This window comes from Mesocricetus auratus, unplaced genomic scaffold, assembly GCF_017639785.1.
Source record: "Mesocricetus auratus isolate SY011 unplaced genomic scaffold, BCM_Maur_2.0 Super-Scaffold_100003, whole genome shotgun sequence".
Taxonomy (NCBI): Eukaryota; Metazoa; Chordata; class Mammalia; order Rodentia; family Cricetidae; genus Mesocricetus; species Mesocricetus auratus.
In genome coordinates, this window is record NW_024429188.1 from 40,313,086 (window position 1) to 40,334,173 (window position 21,088).

General features: G+C 37.0%; 1 protein-coding gene across 3 annotated transcripts in view; it reads right to left on the bottom strand.

Annotated features, from left to right (window-relative positions):
- Pola1 (DNA polymerase alpha 1, catalytic subunit) overlaps window positions 1–21,088 on the bottom strand; it is a 304,504-nt gene that overhangs the window by 76,187 nt on the left and 207,229 nt on the right. For all 3 annotated transcript variants that reach the window (XR_005876750.1, XM_040744194.1, XR_005876751.1), the window contains one exon: window positions 1,035–1,128. Coding sequence is in view for 1 of the 3 variants with exons in the window: in XM_040744194.1 (XP_040600128.1) it covers window positions 1,035–1,128 (94 nt within the window). In the remaining 2 variants the exon portion in view is untranslated. Of the gene's footprint in view, window positions 1–1,034; window positions 1,129–21,088 lie in introns of those variants that run through there.

The following is a 21,088-nucleotide window of genomic DNA, read 5'->3' on the forward strand; positions in this document are numbered from 1 at the left end:
ACAGCCAAAGTGGTTGCTGAACATTCAAAGTTAGTTGTAAATGTTTCCCCCCCAAGGAAAGATAAAATAAGGAAGTCAAAGAAATAAAAAATAATTTCTAGAGTATCTTGTAGAGAGAAAAAGTGGAGTCACTTATAACTAGACTTGAAAACATTGAGACCAAATCAAGGGCAGCATGAGAATTCTTATGTGAAAAAACATCCGGCAATATTTGTAGGTTTTTATATGCTGTTGAGGTTGCCTCCAGCCCTAATACCGACCAACAAAGCCCTGAATTGATATTCACTGACAAACAACATAAACACTCTGTAGGTAACTAATAAGAAAAATGTGTAAATTTGCCTTTTTTATTTTTTACAGGTAATAGAAAAGTTGTCAATGTGATTTTCAGGTAGGAGAAAAAACATGCACTTGTCATGACATTTTCAAATACTTTAAGTTATGTAACAAAGCTTTTTCCAGACCCATTAAATCCCACAGTGCCTGCAAGTCTTGTATAAGGAAATGCCGGGTACAGAGGGCTCCAGGCAGCATCTGATCATATGGGTTGAGGCACCTATACATTCGCTTAGGATGGAGTCAATAAAAGAACTCCACCCCACTCCTCTCTTTCAAAATGAACCTAGGCTTTTAGTGAACAGCGGAGACACACTCCAGGTCTATTTTTTTGTGGTAATATCTACTTTTTGGAGGCCCAATGATCACTTTGCCTATGCTTACTTTATTACAATTACTAAACTCTATAGAAAATAGCATTTTCAAAATATAGCATTTAAAGAGTCCTTTTTGTACTGTTCCTCCCCCAAAAGCTTGCTTTAATAGAGAACAATGTGAGACAGGCTGTGGGGGCCAAAGCTGGGGATTCCTATGCCACCGCCCCTCATGCAGGGGATCCCTGTGTTCACATAGGCCCCTACAGCCTGCTTCTGAGACAGCAATGTGATGCTGTGTGAACAGCCTGACACAGTAGGTCTGGCTTTTATGATGCAAATTTCCACTTTAAACTCAATGGTAATTACAGTATTTTAACGTACCTTTCTCATGTTCAGTAAGTTTCTCCAGTGCACAGTCCACATCAAAAATGTACCGGTAAAAGCACAGCTGGGTGTACAGGGACTTGTCAGAATACTGCAATATAACAGAAAATAAATGAATACTACTATGAGGGGAATGGAGATCACTCTCAGCAGAGTGTATTCTCTAATTTCAACTTCCGTATCAAGCAACATTTTGTAAAGAAAGGGGTGAATAAGGAGAGGATCATACTAATGGTTTGTCCCCCTCATATAACACATGTACCTTTCACAATTCAGAATAAATCCTGCCACTTCGATCACAGATTACTACTTGCGAAGCTGCAGACTGATTACCCCTGCTGTCAAAAAACTGATTTTGTCAAATTGCAAATTCCTATGCACCCGTGACAATTTACACTGTTAATTGGGAAAAGTGGTAGTGTGCTTCCTAACTGGGACCTGTCCATGCTAGCAGGAAGTTAAACAATTTCTGGAAACTGTTTAACATATATTGCTATACTATGAGCCCAATTTTCTGACTCATGATGGCAATCCAGTGCCTTTGCCAGCAAATGGCTCATAGACACAATGTTGGAAATTAAGCAGACCACCTGGTTCTGTGCTAATCTGAAATGGGCAACAGATGATACCTGAGAAGTAGCATGTGCAATGAAATAACCAAGGTTTTCCCTCCCACCGACATCAAAGCAGTGACAAGTTCTAACTTAACAAAGTATAGGAAATGTGTCTACACCATTACTTATTCAGCAACATATGTCAAATGCTGGTGTTCCTGGGGATAGAAACACTGTGTATGTCCTCTTAAGGAATTGTTCTCATTCACTGTAAAGGGAAAGATACATATACTAAACTCAACCAGTAACACGAGAATTATTTGGTGATGGCATTCAAATGCAATTCTATTTACTTTAAGCCACCTGTTCTAGAAATGTTCTTTCCAGGCTTCTGTGGGACTAGATACCTGTGAAACTCTCCAGCTGCAGAACAGTGAACTAGCTCCTTGGGGGTAGGGCTTCCCACCAAAGCCAAACAATCAGACCCGTAGAACTTATCAAATGAGAAGCTCAAATAACACATTACCAATTCTCCCTTGCTGTCTTGGAATAAAACACTATTTACCTAACACTGAGTGAGTGAGCACCTGCTCTATACTAGGTTCAACATCAGTAAGGATGCATATACACCTCACACAGTAACTAACAGAAGCTCTGCTGATCTTGACTAAATGAATAAAACATTCAACGACCCCAACAGCAAATAATTTGTACCATCTGTAAAACTGAGACAAGAGGCACCCACAGAATGACATGTGACTACAAAGACAATTATCTACTTTGGATATGGAAAAGTCACTATTTTTTAAGGGAATTTCTATGGTTAAGTGTTATATTCAAGGATCCCAGATGGTAGTCAAAAAGAAAAAGCTACAGTTAACTCAACTTGGTAATGAGGCAACTGAAATTTGTTATTAGAGCTTATGATTCACCTTCCTGCTTACTCCATCCTAAAAGTTGTTACTAAATTTAGTGTATTTTAAGCTTCTTTGACCATGACAAATGGTATCTATAAATATTGGGCTGTAAGAATAAACCCATATGGCATTATTCATCGGTCAGGGCTATTTATTGTCCTTTTTTGTATGTGCATTCCCTCCCATGAGTCTCTCTTTACCTGAACCTATTTTAAAAAGTATACACCTAGAAGCTTATTTTATTTCTTATTAGCTATTCTACAATATGCATCATCATTATACTATTATACACCAGTTATTTTTAGCGAATCCTGATTACTGCTTCCTGGGGGGAAAAAAAGGAGGACGACAGCGATTAAGTTATTTGTTTAGTTTTTTAGATTCAGCAGTAATTGCTGGTACACATCTCCCTGACTGCACACATGCTGCAGGTTGAATAGAACACTGAAATTACCTCCTTCATAATAGTTTGTTTTGATAATGTATTGTGTGTCGAGATGATGAGAAACAGTTGCTGTCAATTTGATTAGCCATTATATTTTTATGTTAATTGCCATTATTGGGTCCATTCTGTTTAGTGTCACCATAGAAGCCATACAATGTTAGCATAAATAACAAATTGGAGTAAATTAGGAAGATATATTTTTGCCAATTCATTTTAATTGCCCCTCAGTCCTTCCGTTGGTTAACGCAGCTGTTGACCCATAATAAGCACTGGGTCAATATAGCTGCTTGTCAATTCAGAAATGCAAAGTGCTGTGTTGCTGGTAATGGATATACAACAACCTTTGCCAGCCAACTGAAGCAAACGAGTGACAACCCACATGAAAGAATAAAGCGTCAGCCATGGAGTTTAGTGACCTGATATTAGTAGGCAGGCTAATTGAAAGTCACTGCCTAAATGGATAAGGAAAATAGGGGAAAAATTAAAAAGGAGTTATATATTTTTAAAAAATATACCAACACCTCCTGCCCTTTTGATTCCTGACATATTTTGCAATTAGTAAACTGGTTGAAAACAAAAGACACTATTAGATTTTCAATGTCAAATACAATTAAGTGGTTTTAAAGAACACACATGGAACAGAGAAAGCTATAGCTTAAATGAACAAAAGTAACACCTACTTTTGTTTTGCTAATTTTGCACCATTAATGTGTGATCATTAAGGATTGAAAAAATCTTAGCTCTCTTTTCTCTTTTATGATAAATTCTTCTAATCAAAAACCCTGACACCCTCTAGTCTTCTCTGACATCTTTAGCTGGTCTCCACACACCCTTGAATGCTCATTTTGACTGTACAAGATTGGATGAAAAAGACTTCAAGAAAAGAAGATGATATTTTAACATTTCTTTCTCTCTCCAACTTTCATTTATTGGCTTAAAATGTTCGATTTCTTGTTCCTTCCTTGAAAATTGCACTTAACACAGTGCCTAGGCTTCTTTCAGGCTTCCTTTAGTTAGAACATCACATACCAAAGTGGCCAATTATGACTTAGTAAGGGCAATGCTGAGCTGAAATAGCTACTGTATATATCATACTCCACATTCAAGTTAGTTACTTGGGGTGTTACCAAAGTAATAAGTGCAGGTCATGGACACACTCACATGGCCACATACATGTAGGGAAATAATTCTGCTTTTATACCTGGCACAGGGGATGAACTAGGCAAAGAACATGGAAAAAATGAAGGGAAAAGGAAAATGTTTCAATGTCACCACTTATGATGTCTTCTTCATGAATCCTGTGATCAGATTACACAAGAAACAATAAAAATCTCACTGTCTGGCAAAAAGGAGGCCCTGATTTCATTTATCAATGCTACCTGGTCTCTCTCCTGAGATTTATGATGAGGCTCTACATCAGTAGTACCTCACCCGGTTGCATATTAGAGTTGCCTGGGGAGCTTTTGAAAACTGCTGATGCTCAAAAACCTCCCCCTGGAACAACTAAATAGGAATGTAAGGTAGAGTGCTGGATATGGGCATTTTTAAGGGCTCCTGGGTAGTTCAAGCAGGCAGTCTGAGATGAGAACTGCTGTGCTCCGTATTGCCTGTATTGGAGATACTTTTAGAACCACAGACTTTGATTCTTTCCAACCTGGCTTGAGAAAAAAAGAATTTATGCTAACCAAAACAGACTGAGAAGTTTCCATTACAATCGTTTTGGAAAAAGATGCTTGCTTATTCAAGCAAGTTATTTCAAGAGTAAGATAGGAAATGCAGGGCAATGTTAAACTTTACTTGCATTATTTGTTCCTTTTACTAAATTGTAATATATACATAAAAGTGTACAGCTCCTTGAAGAAAGTGAACATCTTTCTGTGATAGAGCCCAGAGAAACAGAATAGGTACTGTTTTTTTTCACCCATAAATCTCTCATCTTACCAAGGACACAACAGATTACCTTAAAAATCTTATGTCCCTGGAAACAAATAGTTCATAACTCTTTTCCATTTTTTCTTCTGTATTATGCTTCTAAGAGTCATCCCTGTTTATTTTGTTTAACTGTAGTTTTGTATTACTGTGAAACATTCCACAATCAATTCTTCCATTTGATGAATAACAGACATTGGAAGGTACCTTCTTTTTGAGAAGGGATTAAGAATGGTAATGCCGAGGCAGGCGAAATGGCTCGGCTAGTAAAGATTCTTTCACCAAGCTTCAGAATCTGAATTTAATCTCTGGGATCTAGCGAGTGGAATGAGAGAACTGGCCACCACAAGTTGTCCTCTGGCCCCTATACATGTGTCATTATCATGAATCCTACACCACCTAACTGAGGTGTGCACAGATGATCACAAGGTAGCCTTGAATCAAGTGCTTATTCACATCTCAATTTCTTCATATGCAAAATGGGGCTAACAGACTACTCAGAAATGTTTAACAATAACAAAACACACACAGCAATCACCCAGTAACTACTGGATACATGAATTAGACTGCAAACTTCGGGAAGGCCTGGATTTGTACCCTGTTACCGAAGCCAACAATTCATGACCACTGTAAGTGCTTCAGATAGTTTTATATAAGGAATCTTTAGATTCTTGAACACAAATGCCCCCCTTTTCCTTTTCATGATTGCATTAAAATCTGTCATGTACATAGCTCTGCTGAAGATTTGCCTTTAGAATTCCAGTACTCTTCAATTTCTACACACCTTTAAGTCTTACATAAATTGTCAGGCTTGCCTACAAAAAGGTTGAGACAAGCTTTCGTGTTTTCCTTGCCACTCAAATTAATTTTCTATCTACCTTATCTGTAAAATCTGTTAACTTATCTATTTTGCAAATATGGAAACAACAGAGGATGAAAAAAATACTGATTTCCCAACACTACTGTATTTCTTTGCAAAAGAAATTATTTCCATAGGCTACAGAAATAACTTATTTGGATTACTTCAATTAGTTCTAATACAAAACATTGCCACCACTTCATTAATCAGCCGCTTGTGAGAGTTCCTTCTCTAAGAAGTCTTTTTGGTAATTTGATTAGGAAGAATAGTGGTACACATTATCATGATTCAGTATGTCCATCGAGTAGACAATTTATACCAAGTTCTTGATAACGATGGGCTTTAAAAATACCGTAATTTCTTCACTTCAGAATCCTATTTTTTGCAAAGATGATTTTCCCCAAAGTCTTTGGCAGTACACGTTGCTGAATAAGCATTAGGAAATATTTCAGTGCTTTAAGAGGCATTTCTTCCCTCTCCCCACAGACAAACCCCCATGAATGATGCAGTAATTAAAACCTAATTATTATCTTCATTTTAAACAAAACCTAAAGTGAATACCAATTAATAACAACATACTAATGAGCATCTGCTGTGATGAAATTGAATATGAATGTGCTGCAAATTTTGGGTAATTTATTTTTTTAAGGGGAAGTGCCACTGGTCTCATTCTGCTGTTAGAAGATTATATAGAATGTACACCATTTTCTATCAAGTCATCCTGCACATGGCAATTTCCATCTGAAGAGACAGGGCTGGCTTCAATATTGCAGATGTCAAAATAACCAAATATTGGTGATTGTGTCTTTACTGGGATAGAGGACAAATTTAGGATTTTTACCTTGAATTTACTATCTTCTATGTAAAGGGTCTTCTTTTGTAATGTTTGGTTTCTAGGTTAACCTCACACTTTTAAAAATATTTGAAGCCAGGCAGCAGTGGTACATGCCTTTAATCCCAGAACTCAGGAGATGGAGGCAGGTGGATCTCTAAGTTCGAGGTCAGCCTGGTCTAAAGACTGAGATTCAGGACACCCAGAACTACACAGGGAAACCCTCTTGTGAAAACACAAAAAAACAATCTGTCCCCTCTCTTACATATAAAGACATACCAGTAACACAATGAAAATTTAAACACAAACTTGAAATTGGAAGAAACAAAGAGATTAAGATTTGAAAATCATCACCTTGGATTCCTATACAAACTCAAGATGGTATAAAAATGTTTATTTGTGTTTAAGCTAGAACTACTGAGGTAATCAATTGAGATCAGATGTATCAATACAATATTAAGAAGTAAACTGTGATGAGAGAATGAGCTTCTTCAAACAGAGCCTTAGTCTCTATATCTATATATAACACTGTTGAACTAGGTTCCATGTGTGTACTTCAGGGACTTGTCCAAATGCTTAGTTTAAAATTTTTATTTCTTAAATTGTTCATTAAAAATTTTAATGGTAAAACATTTTAATGGCATGTTTACTTCTGTTTTATAGCAACACCTAAGACATGACTCCAACATATTAACTGGTGTACCCACTAATGGAATAAAAGAAATAAATGATATAAAGTTAAAACAGACATTTATTTTGCTAAGAGTATCTCTTATCTGTTTTACATGAGAGTTCTACATGAAATCTTATTTGGAAAAAGTTTCTCCTGGTTAAACAGTTTCTAGAATGTCTCTTCAGTTATTAGCTAGACAGAAAATTATAACTTAACCATTTTCTTTCTTGGCACAATTGACCAAATATCTGCCTTTCATTAGAATAAAACAATTTCCAGGATTTTCCTATCCAATCTCCATCTACAAAAAGTTTGCAAAATTGACATCCACAACGCCTGGTCAATTTTTCTAATATCTTGTGATGAATAACAACAGTTACTAAAATAAACATACGTAGCTACTATAAATAAATTGGAATAAGGTTTAGGATGAAAATATAACCAATTACTTTGACCTACTTACAAGTTAAGGTGGATTCTGGGTTAGGAAACATCTCAGAATAAGTTTCTTTCAAATGGAGACAAAGTGGTCATGGTTGATCCGAGATCTGGGATGCTAATCAATCAGCATCACCTAACTGTTCATTTAACTGAGAACACACACCAAGTACTGTTACAGATGCTAGGCCTCCAACAGAAAATAAGACAGGAACAGTTTAAGATTGTATTATCTGAGCTGGGTATGGTGACACACACCATTAATCCCAGCACCCTGGAGGCAGAGGCAGATGGAAGATCTTTGTGAGTTCAAGGCCAGTCTGGTCTACATATGAGTTTCAAGACAGCCTGGGCTATATACATAGAGTCCTTGTTTTTTTTGTTGTTGTTGTTGTTTGTTTTTTTTTAAGAAAAAGGACAGCATAAGCCCAAGTCCAGTGTGAGCATATTTCCTTTGTTTTATCATATTATTTTTGTATGTGTATGCATGCGTGTGCCATACTACCTGAATAAAAATCAGAGGACAGACTAGCAGGAGTGAATTCTCTACTTCTACCATGTGCAGCATGGTTCATTAGACTTGACGGCAAGTGGTTTACACGGCTACACAGGTGCATCTTATGTAACATTGTATCAGAGTTAAACGTATCTCCATTCATTCACCTTTTACCTGCTCTCATTGGCTTTCTATAACATTTTGTTCTTATTTTGAGACATGGTCTCACTTTGTAGACCAGACAGGCTTGTAATACGTTACAGGTAGCTCAGGCTTGCAATCCTATATCAGCTTCTTGAAGTACAGGGATTATAGGCTTGCATGCCCATACAGAATTATGTATGATTCGGTTCTGTTACTACACTGAGAAGTCCCTGACAGCCATATTCATTTTAAATTCCTGATATTTCATCAACATAGCCATTCAATGACTAAACAAATGACTCTGAAAATTAGTTATAATAAATCAAAATTTCATGTTCCTTTAACTTTAGTATGTGGTGCTTTACAATGCATTCAATCCTCATAACACCCAGGAGAGAAAAGATATAACCGGCATTATTTTCCTTGTTGTAAAGAGCTCATCAAGGTGAAATCATATATTCATGTTCTCAGATCTGACCAAGAACAGTGTAATACTAGTCAGTTTGAAAAATCTTAGAAAAATATGTAAATTCACAATGAGAATGACTACTCACAGCTAGACTCAAGAAAGTCACAGCATTTAATGGCCAAATAACATCTCATATCTTGTCATCATAAAATATGGATCTAGTTTCAATGAGATAAAGTCCACATATACTTACATAAAAACAATAGGTTTTCCAAATGTTTCATATGTGTTAAGCCATACTATGGTAAAAGGACTTAAGATTAGGATGACAAGACAGTTTTTAGATCAGTCTCCTTTGTTGTATTTAATCTTGAACATGTAAAATGGTTATTCTGGATATCTTTATTTTATAGGAAGAAAGCTGAAGCTCAGAGAGGTTACTGGACGTATCTTAGGTCACTTAGCTAGCTAGCTAGCTGGTAAGTGGCACACCCAAACTCTGATGCAGGTTTTCAGTGTCTAAGCCCCACTTCCAAGTACTAGTCACTCTCCCAATTAACTGGTTCTTTTGTGGCCAGTTTTCCACCTGAAATACTTGCTTTGTTGCCAGATGTCATCTTCTCATATGCACCAGGTAGCTTCCTTCAACAGAAAAGATACCATGATGCCTTATTTATAGGACAGCCTAGCAAAGGTCAGTGAAGTTGAATTATTAGACCACAGAAGAGGACACTTGCTTGGGGTTAGAGGCCAAGGCTGCAATCAGAAACTAACCAAACCAAATAGAAAAGCTTTATAATGTGCACCTTTGTACATTGGGGACTCAATCTCCAATTCTACCAATTTAATCTTGTAAATTCTGCTTATATTAATTCTCAAAAGCACCTCTATAAAAATTCTGCCTCTGAAGGTGCACACAGTGGTATATGACTGTAATCCCAAAAGGATGGCAAGCTCAATGCTACAAATGTAAACACTATTAAAAAATAAGAACATGGGTCAGGAAGATGGCTCCAGAACTAAAAGCATGTGTCATGCAAACTTGGTGGCCAGAATCTGATCCCAGAATACCATGGGAAAAGCAGTTGCCCTCTGAGCTCCACATGCATGACAGAGATATCAGCCCTACCCCCAGAAATAAAATTTAAAAGGTAAAATAGGAGGTGTGGTTCTAATATATCATATACAAGTATGAAAATGGCACCATTGAACACATCATGTATATTTATTATATGCTAATAAAACATTTTAAACACAAGGAAATAAAAACAAAAGAAAGTCACCTTTGATTGAAGATGTCAGAATGAGTTCTCAGAAGTAAACTTTACTACCTAAACACATTAAGTCTTTAAGTATATATTCGAAAATGTTTTCATTTGCATTTAGAAAATGCTATTGGAACACCAAGGGGATTTGCTTTCCTTTTAAAGATGAAAATACAGAGGCTCCTAGAGGGCAAGTAGGCTCTCATTTGGAAATGTAAGTGGGGGTGGAAACATGGTACCTCAAGGTACTGTTATGAGGGGTGAGTAATATGTAGGAAACACTCAACCTGGCATACAGCAGTGCTAAGTAATCTACTAAGTAAATGATAGTATTGTAACTATTAGCTATAAACACTTATCCTTTGGAAATTTCCTGAAATAAACCAAACTGGCACTTCCAAGAATACTTTTTAAAATCTTGGCAAACTCTATAGCCAAGGTCAAACAAAACAAGTCATCAATGTTGTAAGCAAATGAAAACAAAAGATGGTGGCTAAGACTTCAATAGCAATTACTGTAAGGCAATAATCTGACTTAGTTTTTATCTGTCCAATAGGCTGCATCTGAACAAAACACTTAAAATACTTCTTTGCTCTTATTATCTTCAGAAGTTTGGTCAGCTCCATTACTGTACTATAGTATATTTAAGGACAGGGATTAAATCATTAACACAAACTCAGGGTTCTCAAGACTCTGGTTAAGAAAAAAAAGTTAAGTGTTATGCTAAGCCATGGTATTACATACTATTCAATGTAAACATATGCAGTAAGTCAAGGATAAGTATGGTTACTGATAGCTCAAACTTGGACAGATTGGGTTTGAATCTCACCTCTGGTGCTTATTAGATATATTATCTCAGTAAAGCATCTATCACTACTTCCCCACATGTAAAACAGGGATAACAGGAGTAGTTCATAAGATTAGGGTATGCATTATAAGAGATTAAGAAAAAAATACTTAGAGCAGTAACCTAAAACACAGATAGGTGATCTAAATTTCTTTTTAGACGTGTGTTTAAATTTGGCCACAACATACCCTTAATTCATCGCAACAGTGTTTGCTTTGTTCAGGGCTCTTTATACACCACTGTTTCTTTAAGTTATATAGTTTATAAGCTATTTGATACATAAATTATAGATATCAATATAGTTTATGAAAAACTAAGAAACTTCATATTAATAAACTTCAAAAATGATGCTGGAGCACTATTTTTAAAAATAGTTCAATTTTAGGTAAGATGGCCAGTTAGCTCTTAACAGAAAGAGGTAGATTTTGGAGCTGTGTTAAGAACCCTTGGAAATTTCAGGAATAATCTGTAAGCTTTAGTTTATCTATCTGTAAAACACCTGCTCATGAGGACACATCACAGATTTATTTAAAATGTTTAGAACAAGTTTACTATCAAACACATAAACGGTGAGCACTAAATTTGCCTTAACAGTTACTTAAGAGTTAAACTTTGCAATACTTTTGGCTTGGATGCTAAGATACCTTTCATCACATTTTAATGGTTCTAGAACAAAGGTAAGTTTTATAGCTGCTGGTCTAACTATTTCTTTCTCTCTTAAATTCTTTTACTAAATCAGCAGTATATCTTATAATTGGCATGATGAAATAGAGAAAGGTAGTAAGCATAAGCCACATTAATATTTCCATCTTTTGTAGTCTCTTAATTCAATAGTAAAACGTAGTTCTTGTTAATATTCAGAACTCCCAGTCAGACTATGTTTATTATCCTTTTCTGTACAGCTCAGTCAATGAATTAAACAAATAGTCCATCACTAAACGTGACTCAGGCTCTTTAGCCACAACTTCAGTACTAGATAAGAATAAGTAATTCTGACACTAAGAGATCATTAATTAGACTCCAATGATTGGATCTCAGGTAGTTATTTTATGACGATGTAGTGACAGAATCATGGAAGGTATTTAATGATTTTCTTACATTATGTTTTTACAAGAATCCCTTCAGTAAGAATTTGCCATAAGTTATACTTTTCAGATATCAAAATATTCAAAAAAATAACTTTAAAATACCAGCAAAAAGAAGGGTGTCAGCATACATGGCATATACAGTTTGTTAATGCATTGTATAAATTCTTCTATCTTGCCAAAAACCAAGCCAAAGCAAACTGGCTTCGTTGTTCTTTGCCATTTTTGGAGTATAGCAGAAATTACAATATTTGGCACTTCTTTAATTACAAACTAGGTCAGTTTGTACACGATACATAGGATCTCTTTCTGAAAGCTTACCTAAGCTGTCTTCTACATATAATAGGAAACCAAGCCACCATATAGAGAAAAGTTAAAAAAAATGATCAAGCTGGCTAACAGACTTTCTTTGAAGTAGAACAAATAGCCATGAATGTGTTTTTTCTTTCAAGAACTTTCATCTAAAAAGGGAAGAAACGCACTCATTTCCTCTGAAATTGGGATATTACATAGGAAATCTTTTGATAAGGTATCCAAACAATGCTTTCCCTCCAATTTAAAACACTCAAGTTTTTAATTCTAGCCTCAACAGACAGATCTCATGCCACTGCTAATTTTTTTTCTGTTTTACATTTAATACTTTAACATAGTACGGAGGTTTACTTAGAAACTTCAAGGATCAACTACTAACTCTTTCATACTTCCTAAACCTGTTATATTGCCATGTAATTTCTTGGTAGGCATCACTGTGACTCTTTTGTCAGCTTGTGGTACGCTTTCCTCCTATGGGGTTGCCTTGTCCAGCCTTGACATGGGGACTTTTGCCTTGTCAAATTGTATCTTGTTTTGTCATATTTGGTTGTTCTCTCTTGGAGGCCTGCTCTTTTCTGAAGGGAAACTGGTTGGAGGGTATATCTGGCAGACAGGATTGCTGGGGGGAGTTGGGAAGGGTAGAGAGAGGGGAAATGTGGTCTTGAAGCAGTGTATGAGAGATTAATCTGTTTTGAAAACACACACACACACACATAGTACCCTATGTCTTCTACATTTCCCTTGTTTGGAATTGTTCCTTGGTTCTTGAAAAGCACAACAACAATAGAATTTCAATTTGAGCTCTACAAGACCTGCTTCTCTCAAAATGTTTTCCCACTTACTTATCTGACTTGAAGGTCTTACTTATTAGTCACTACCCTCTTGAATATATTAACTGTGGCATCCAATCATTCCAAAACATAATTCATATCCTTGTTTTCCCTTTTATTCCTTAGGATATTTCTTCCAGAAAAGCAAGAAAAAACAATAGTCCTGGTTCCCTCAAAATATTGTATTACTAGCATACAGTAATTATTTAGTAACTATTATGATGATAAGAGGCTAGGAGTAGAACACAGTAGTAAAGCGGGTGCTTAGTGTGCCCAAGAGTCTGTGATCAGTTTCCAGCGTTAAGAAGTTTAGCTGGACAAGAGGTCCAAATACCTGGTTAAAAACTGGGTTCTCATGTGAATGTCATTTGTTCAAGTAAGTGACTGCTAAACCATTTTTGCAGATGAACTTTAATAGAGCTGCATCATAAGCAAACAAGAGATGCCTTTCAATAGAGTCTGGAGTCTCATCTAGAGAAAGAGGCCTCAATTCTTTCCCCTGCTTTCTCTGGTTTTGTGTTAGGAGACAGGCTCTTGATTTACAGTCCAGGCTGGTCTCGAACTCATGAACCACTTGCTTTAACACCCTAAAGTGGAAGATTACAAGTGTGTGATACCATGTCCAGTTCTTCACCTTTCTTTGTTTTTGTTTGTTTTGAGACAGGGTTTCTCTCTGTAGCCCTGGCTGTCTTGGGACTTGCTCTGTAGACCAGGCTGTCCTCATACTCACAGAGATACATCTGTCTCTGCCTCCTGAGTGCTGGGAATAGAAGTGTGTACCACCACTACCCAGTCACTCACTCACTTTTAATGTTAGTATACATACCATGGAATGGAACCAGGTGTAGTAACTACTTCTATAATGCCAGCATTTGGAAGGTAGAGCAAGAGAATCAGGAGTTAAATGTCATTACTCACTATAACAGCAAGTTAGAAATGGCACCCTGCCACCAAAAACCAAAACTGGAAAAAAAAGCTAAAGAAACAGTGTATAAAGAATAAAGAATGCTGTTTAAATATGCCAGTTAACTTTGTGAATAAATGGAAAAAGTAAATTGCTACATTGATGATGATTAGGACATATATTTGCTAAGCCAAATATGAAATGGTGTACAATCACAACCATTACGGGAAAAAATAGAAAAGAAAACATCTTTATGGCAATACTGTTCTTTAGAACTAGCATTGGTGGGCAGGGCGTTTAGCAGAAGCTGTTGGCAGCAGTTTGAAGCTTCAGTCATCTGCAAGGCTGTAGGAGGTCCCACCCACCAATATGACTCCACTGTAATCTATTTCACCTTGCTCAGATACACTGTTTAACATTTGTGAATGTAAAATAACCTTAACCAGTAATTTTCAACCATGAGAACAAAAGCAACTTGATTGAAACTAATTTACATTTTCAATTATTATTACAAAATTTTAGAAACTCTGCTCTTTTTATGTGGTCTGTTTGTTTTTAAATGATCACCCTTAACCAACCAGAAGGGATGTTTGAAAGGGGTTTCAGAATCCTGGCTACTGTGACATAAACAAATCAGGATGTAAACTCCCTTGTTACCTATAATATTAGCTATGCCCCATCTCAATAAATACGGTCATGGTAATGATAAAAACACCCAGGCATTCAGATTGCACACAAGAATGCAGAGTTCCCCAAGCATTATGACTGACAAAACCCATACCCATCCAAAAATCTAGACTTCCATGTGTGACATACTGAGTTTAAAACATAAAAGAAGTACCATTTATTCCATGTCTCCATATATAATCTCCTATTAGAAAGATTCATCCTTAAAATTCAATTTCATCTTATCAGAAGGAAGCTCATTTTTCTTTAATCTTAAATCATTGCACTGTAGAACTAACTAGATGGGATTTAGATAAATGATTTTTAATACTCAACGGGCACCACAACCAAACTACAAAACAGTCCCACTATCCCCCCAAAACTCCATCCTGTTATTCCTACACCATTTTGTAACCTGTGACAACCACTGCTCTGGTTGCCAACATTATCTTTCATATTTTCAATATAGTGAGGCAAGATGGCTCATTAGATAAAGGCAGCCATCACCAAGCCAGATGATCTTAGCTCAATCACCAGATCCCACATAGAGAAAGAATAGAACCGACTCTCACAAATTGTCCTCGCTCGTCACACATGTACTGCTGTGTTCACACACAAACAGAAACAAACAAATGTAATACAACACAGATAAAGACTACTATATAATAGGAATCACACACTATACAGCTTTGAGTCTGGCTTCTTTAACTCAGTGACATGGCTCTGAGATTCATGCAAGTTGTGACACACTTCCTCCAACAAGGCCACACCTCCTAATAGTGCCACTCCCTATGAACAAAGCATTCTATGAGGGCATACCTATTTAAACCACAGGGTTGTTACACAGAGTAGAACTAAATATATACCTAGATATGATCTATAAACATCTTCTCATCTGCGGCTTATCATTTCTACCTATTAAGATTTTTTGCAGACCAAGGATTTCAATTTTGCTTTGTTTTCTTTTTTGAGACAGGGTTTGTGTCGCCCTGGCTGTCCTTAAACTCAGAGATCCACCTTCTTCTACCTCCCAAGTGCTGGGATTATAAAGGTGTGTGCCACCATTGCCAGGCAAGATTAGTGGTTTTTTTTCTTTTTAGTGGACTTTGATGTTAGTTTCATGTCAGCCAGCAAGCATTATAAGCATGAAACCCTGTCATGAAGGAAAAGACAAGGAGAAGATCTCTGCTATCAAGATAGGCTTGATTAAGGAAATGAAGATTCCTGGAAGAGATCTGTTCTCCCTGCCCAAAAAAGGAAGTCTTGATTAACTTGTTAAAGTTTCATTTATTTTGAGAGATGGACAGGGCAGAAATTACTTCATGTGGGTCTTAGGACAACTTCAGGGTGTTGATTTTTTTTCCATCAACAATATGGATCCTGGTGACCAAACTCATATTTTTAGGCAAGAACGTTTACTGTTAAACCATCTCATTGGCACTGTGAATGAATTTTCCCTAGGGTGTCTCTTAAGGATGAGATTTTGAATGGCACTCCACTGCATAAACAGTGGGAACATTCAGCCAATAGACCAGGTTCCAAGTCCTTGTCACCATAGAAATATCCATCGTCACCTGGGAGAGCAAGCATCATCTTGTCAAGTTCTTTATTGCTCTGTGTAGAGAAGCAGGCTGCCACTCCTGTCATGTAGGTGCTGGGAATTGAACCCGGGTCCTCTGGAAGAACAGCCAGTGCTCTCAACCACTGGGCCATCTCTCCAGCCCTTGTATTCTGCTTTCAATTTCACTGATTTAGCCTTTCTTATTTTACCAATTTCCTTCTGCTTGCTTTAGCTTTATTTTGTTCTTCTTTTTCATTCAAGATTATTGATTTGATACCCTTTTCTCTAATAAACATATTCAATCGTGTTACCTGTTCTGTAATCATTATTTTACCTATACAACCTTACTATTTGTTTTGTTGATTTTTGTATGTCCATAGTGAATAAGATCGTCTATAAGTCATGGTTTATTATCTTTACTTCATTGATTTTGTTTTAATCTGCTGCAATTAAATACATTTATTTTTATTTTTTACTAATTTATTTATTTTTATTTTATGAGCATGGGTATTTTGCCTGCATGGTTGTCTGTGTGAGGGGGGTTAGATCTTGGAGTTACAGACAGGGATGATCTGCCATGTGGGTGCTGGGAATTGTACCTGGGTCCTCAAACCCTGGAAGAACAGTCAGAGCTCTTAACCACTGAGCTCTATCTCCAGCCCCATAAATTTATCTTTAAGAATGTAATTTGAGGGAGCTAAGAGAAAGATAAGGGGAGAAGAGGAGGGGATAGGAGGAGATGAGGGAGCAGGAAGGTTGAGTTGGGAGAAGAATAGAGGAGAGCAAGAAAAGAGATACGATAATAGAGGGAGGCATTATAGGTTTAAAGAGAAATCTAGCACTAGGGAAATGTCCAGAGATCTACAAGGATGACCCCAACTAACAATCTAAGCAATAGTGGAGAGGCTACCTTAAATGCCCTTCCCCGATAATGAGATTGATGACTACGTTATATGCCATCCTAGAGCCTTCATCCAGTAGCTGATGGAAGCAGAAGCAGACACCCACAGATAAACACTGAACTGAACTGAACTCATGGAATCCAGTTGCAGAGAGGGAGGAGTGATGAGCAAACGGGTCAAGACCAGGCTGGTGAAACCCACAGAAACAGCTGACCTGAAGAAGGGGGAGCTCATGAACCCCAGACCGATAGCAGGGAAACCAGCACAGGACTGACCAAGACCCCCTGAACATGTGTGTCAGTGAGGAAGCCTTGGCAATCTATGGGGCCTCTGGTAGTAGACCAGTATTTATCCCTAGTATACTATTGGACTTTGGGAGCCCATTCCACATAGAGGGATACTCTATCATCTCAGACACACAGGGGAGGGCCTAGGCCCTGCTCCAAAGGATATGACAGACTTTGAAGATCCCCCATGGAAGACCTCGCCCTCCCTAAGGAACAGAAAGGGGATGGAATAGGGGTTTAGTGGAAGGCAGGGGAGGAGGGGGAGGGAGAGGGAGAGGGAACTCGGATTGACATGTTAAACAAACTTGTTTCTAATTTAAATAAAAAATATAAAAAGATGTAATTTGTAACTTCAATTCTTTAAGTTTATTAGTTTGTTTTATGATTCAAACTGTGATCTGTCATGTTGAATGCTCCATGTGTATTTGAAAAGAATGGGGCTAGTACCGTTGTTGGACACTCTATAAATATCAACCAGATCCAGATGGTTGTCACTTCCTTTATATCCTTGCTGATTTTATGCCCAATATTTTTCTCATTATAAAAGGAATGTTACAGTTGCCAAAGTATAATTGTGGATTATCTATTTTTCCTTTCAGTTCTGCCAGTTTTCATTTCTGGGATTTTGAAGCTGTGTTGTTAGGCACATACACATTTAAATTATGAGATCTTCTGTCATTATGTGATATTCTGCTTTATCCTTAGTCATTTTCTTTGTTCTGAAGTCTAATTTTATGCTATTAATACATACACTACTTTATTAATGTTTATATAGCATGTCTTTGGTATTTTCTTATTTTTGTTTTTTTTTATTTTTGGCCAGCCTAGAACTCATGCTCCCACTTGTCTCTGCCTCCTAAGAGCTGGCATTATAGGGGTAAGCCATTACGTTTGGCTGTTATTTCCTACAATTAAACTACATATATCATATTTTGAGCTAGAGATACAGCTCAGTGGTTAAAACACTTATTTTTCTTGTTGGGGGCCTGGGTTCAGTTCTCAGCACCCACATAGTGGCTTACAACCTTCTCCAGTTCCAGGGGATCCAGTTTCCTCTTCTGATCTATACAGGCAACAGACGTACTTGTGGTGTGCATATATAGCAAAGACAAAACACTCATATACATAAAAGATGTAAATATAAGAAAAACTAATAATCTTCCTGCCATAAGACTCTTGAATGTTAGGATGACAGGTATGCACCATATTTAGCTCCTTAATATCTTTTAATTCAGCCCCCACCCCACCAGAAAGTTGTGCTTTTAATTACTCAAGTCTGTCATGTACTTCTGTAAGTGTGCTCGAATCAGAACCAGTGGATTGGGAGAGAAAAGCAGTGTCTCAGAGTTCCAGCTCTAACTCCCATTCCAGCTTCTGTTTGTCACTACAAAATCACTTAGGGTATGAGATATGAGAGAATGAAGAACAAAACCAATGGCCTATGGGATGTCTATATTGCCTCTGCATGACAGGAGCTTCTTTGGCTTCTGGGACCTTCTGTAACTGGTGCTCACAACCTGTTCTAGGCTATGCCTCATTCAGCTGAAATTGATAAATTTCATTTGCTAATACTTGAAGTTTGGTCTTCATCGTTAATCTTGCTGTTTATTTTTCAGGATCTTCATGTTATTGCTCAATAATTCTTATAAGGTTTCAATGGTTGCTGTCAACTGAAGAACCTAGAACTGAACTGATGGTAAAATCTGATTGTCAAGGGTTGTTATGTTCTCCAATACATGCACAATTTTAAAGATGTGGATCAAAATTCTTACTTTCGAGAAGTCATACCACATTAATTCTATTTCATCATGTCTCACTGGTACCAATTCTGTAATCTATTACTTTTAAAGCACCATTGTCTGTGTTTAGTTCTACAAAGTCTTCTACAGAAAGGCAGAATCCAGGACTTCAACCCCACCAATCACTAATATTTGGGAGCGCATGATTGAAAAGCAGCATTAGAAGATCAAGGGGCTTAAACATCTGAAAACCTGTGGGCCAGGCAGAAACTATTTGCTCACCTCTCCTAGAATTGAGTCAAAGTTCTTAACCTGGATTGCGTGGTCCTCAGTGTTTGTCTCAACAACCCTGCACCATCTGTCTCACCATAGCATTTAATACTTTCCCCATTATTCAGTCATCTTGTGCCACATGACCACTTTGTTATTTCTTAAAAGGGCCAAACATCCTGTTTCTCAGACCATTACTTCCCGTGTTCGGGGCCACTCACATCAGGCCCTTCCCCTATACATGTGCTATGTGTATTGTCTCACATTCTTCTGGTCTCTTCTCAATATTACTGTTCCAAGAACTTGTCTAACCCCCTACATAAACTATCAATCCTTTCCTCCTCACACAGCTGCATTCTTCTCCACTGTACTTTGATACCACCTGCTATATCTTTTAATTATTATTTATCATCAGTCTCCTTACACTGAGAATGTAAGTTACATGACAATAGATAGGGCCTTACTTTAGTTTTTTGCTGTATCCCTGATGGCTGTATGGAATATTGCCTCAGAGTAGGTATTCTCTGAATTTTTGATGAATGACTTTGTAGTACAAAATAACAACTGTTTATAACCATGACTCCAAAGAACAAGGTAATCTCTGCTTGGCATTCCATGGTAGGCATATCCATATAAAGGTTATCATCATGTTTATGTCTACAGAAACAAGGCATACAAAAAGTACCAAGGATTCAAGATCCAGTTTAGGCTCAGAAATCCTATCCTACAGTTCAACAGTGTTACCCTAAAACTTAGAGGTTTTGAAAACCTTGGTTTCCATCATTCAGTACAACTACAAAGTCTTCAACATTACCAACAAACACATTTTGCACTACATTACTACATTAAAGTGGAATGGTAAGTGGGGTAGGGGGACAACAAAACAGTATAAAGGACTGATAATCACTAGGCACCCTTCTTTGAAGCAGTGACCAGCACCAGCATACACTTTCTGGTGGTCTTCCTGTTAGATGCTAAACTACATGTCCCAAAATTCCTTGCAAAAGTTCACAATGCCACTTCCATGAAGTAAAATTCACCGTTTGTGATTAAAGTAAAGCAATCAGCTGTTGGTAAGAAATGTCCTGTACCTATTCTACATATCTACTCCAGTATGTTGATCCAGTGAGCTTCTTGTGCTTCTAAAATGAGAACTATACAATATACAGCCTTAAAAATAAAATTCTGCAGGGTGAGTGAAAAATATATGGTCTAAATATAAATTCTAATTTCAGCATGTGGTTTTACTATTTTTAATCTCCATGGAATTTCAGACCCCCTTAAGGTCAGTACACAAGGGACTACTACAGCTTACTGGTCATCAATGAATACTTCAAATATTAAAGGTAACAGGTATAAAATTTGAGCCCAAAACATTTCCTGCCTTAAGCCTCAACAACCCAAATATTCGTATCTACATATGAATGGTTATCTTCCACTAAAATAATTAACTTGGAAAGCACATTACTTTGTATAAACTCCAAATAATACATATACAAAAACATGTAAGTGGGTGAACCAAGAAGGAGAGGGAGAAACTCTTGTAAGACATTAGCATTAGATAAATTAAACACAATTGAAAAAGCTAAAAATCAAAAACAAAGTAAGCAAATATGAACACCCAAATTATTAATAGCAATCCCATCAAGAAGGCTTAAGAAAGCCTAAGATGGTAGAAGGGGCCCTG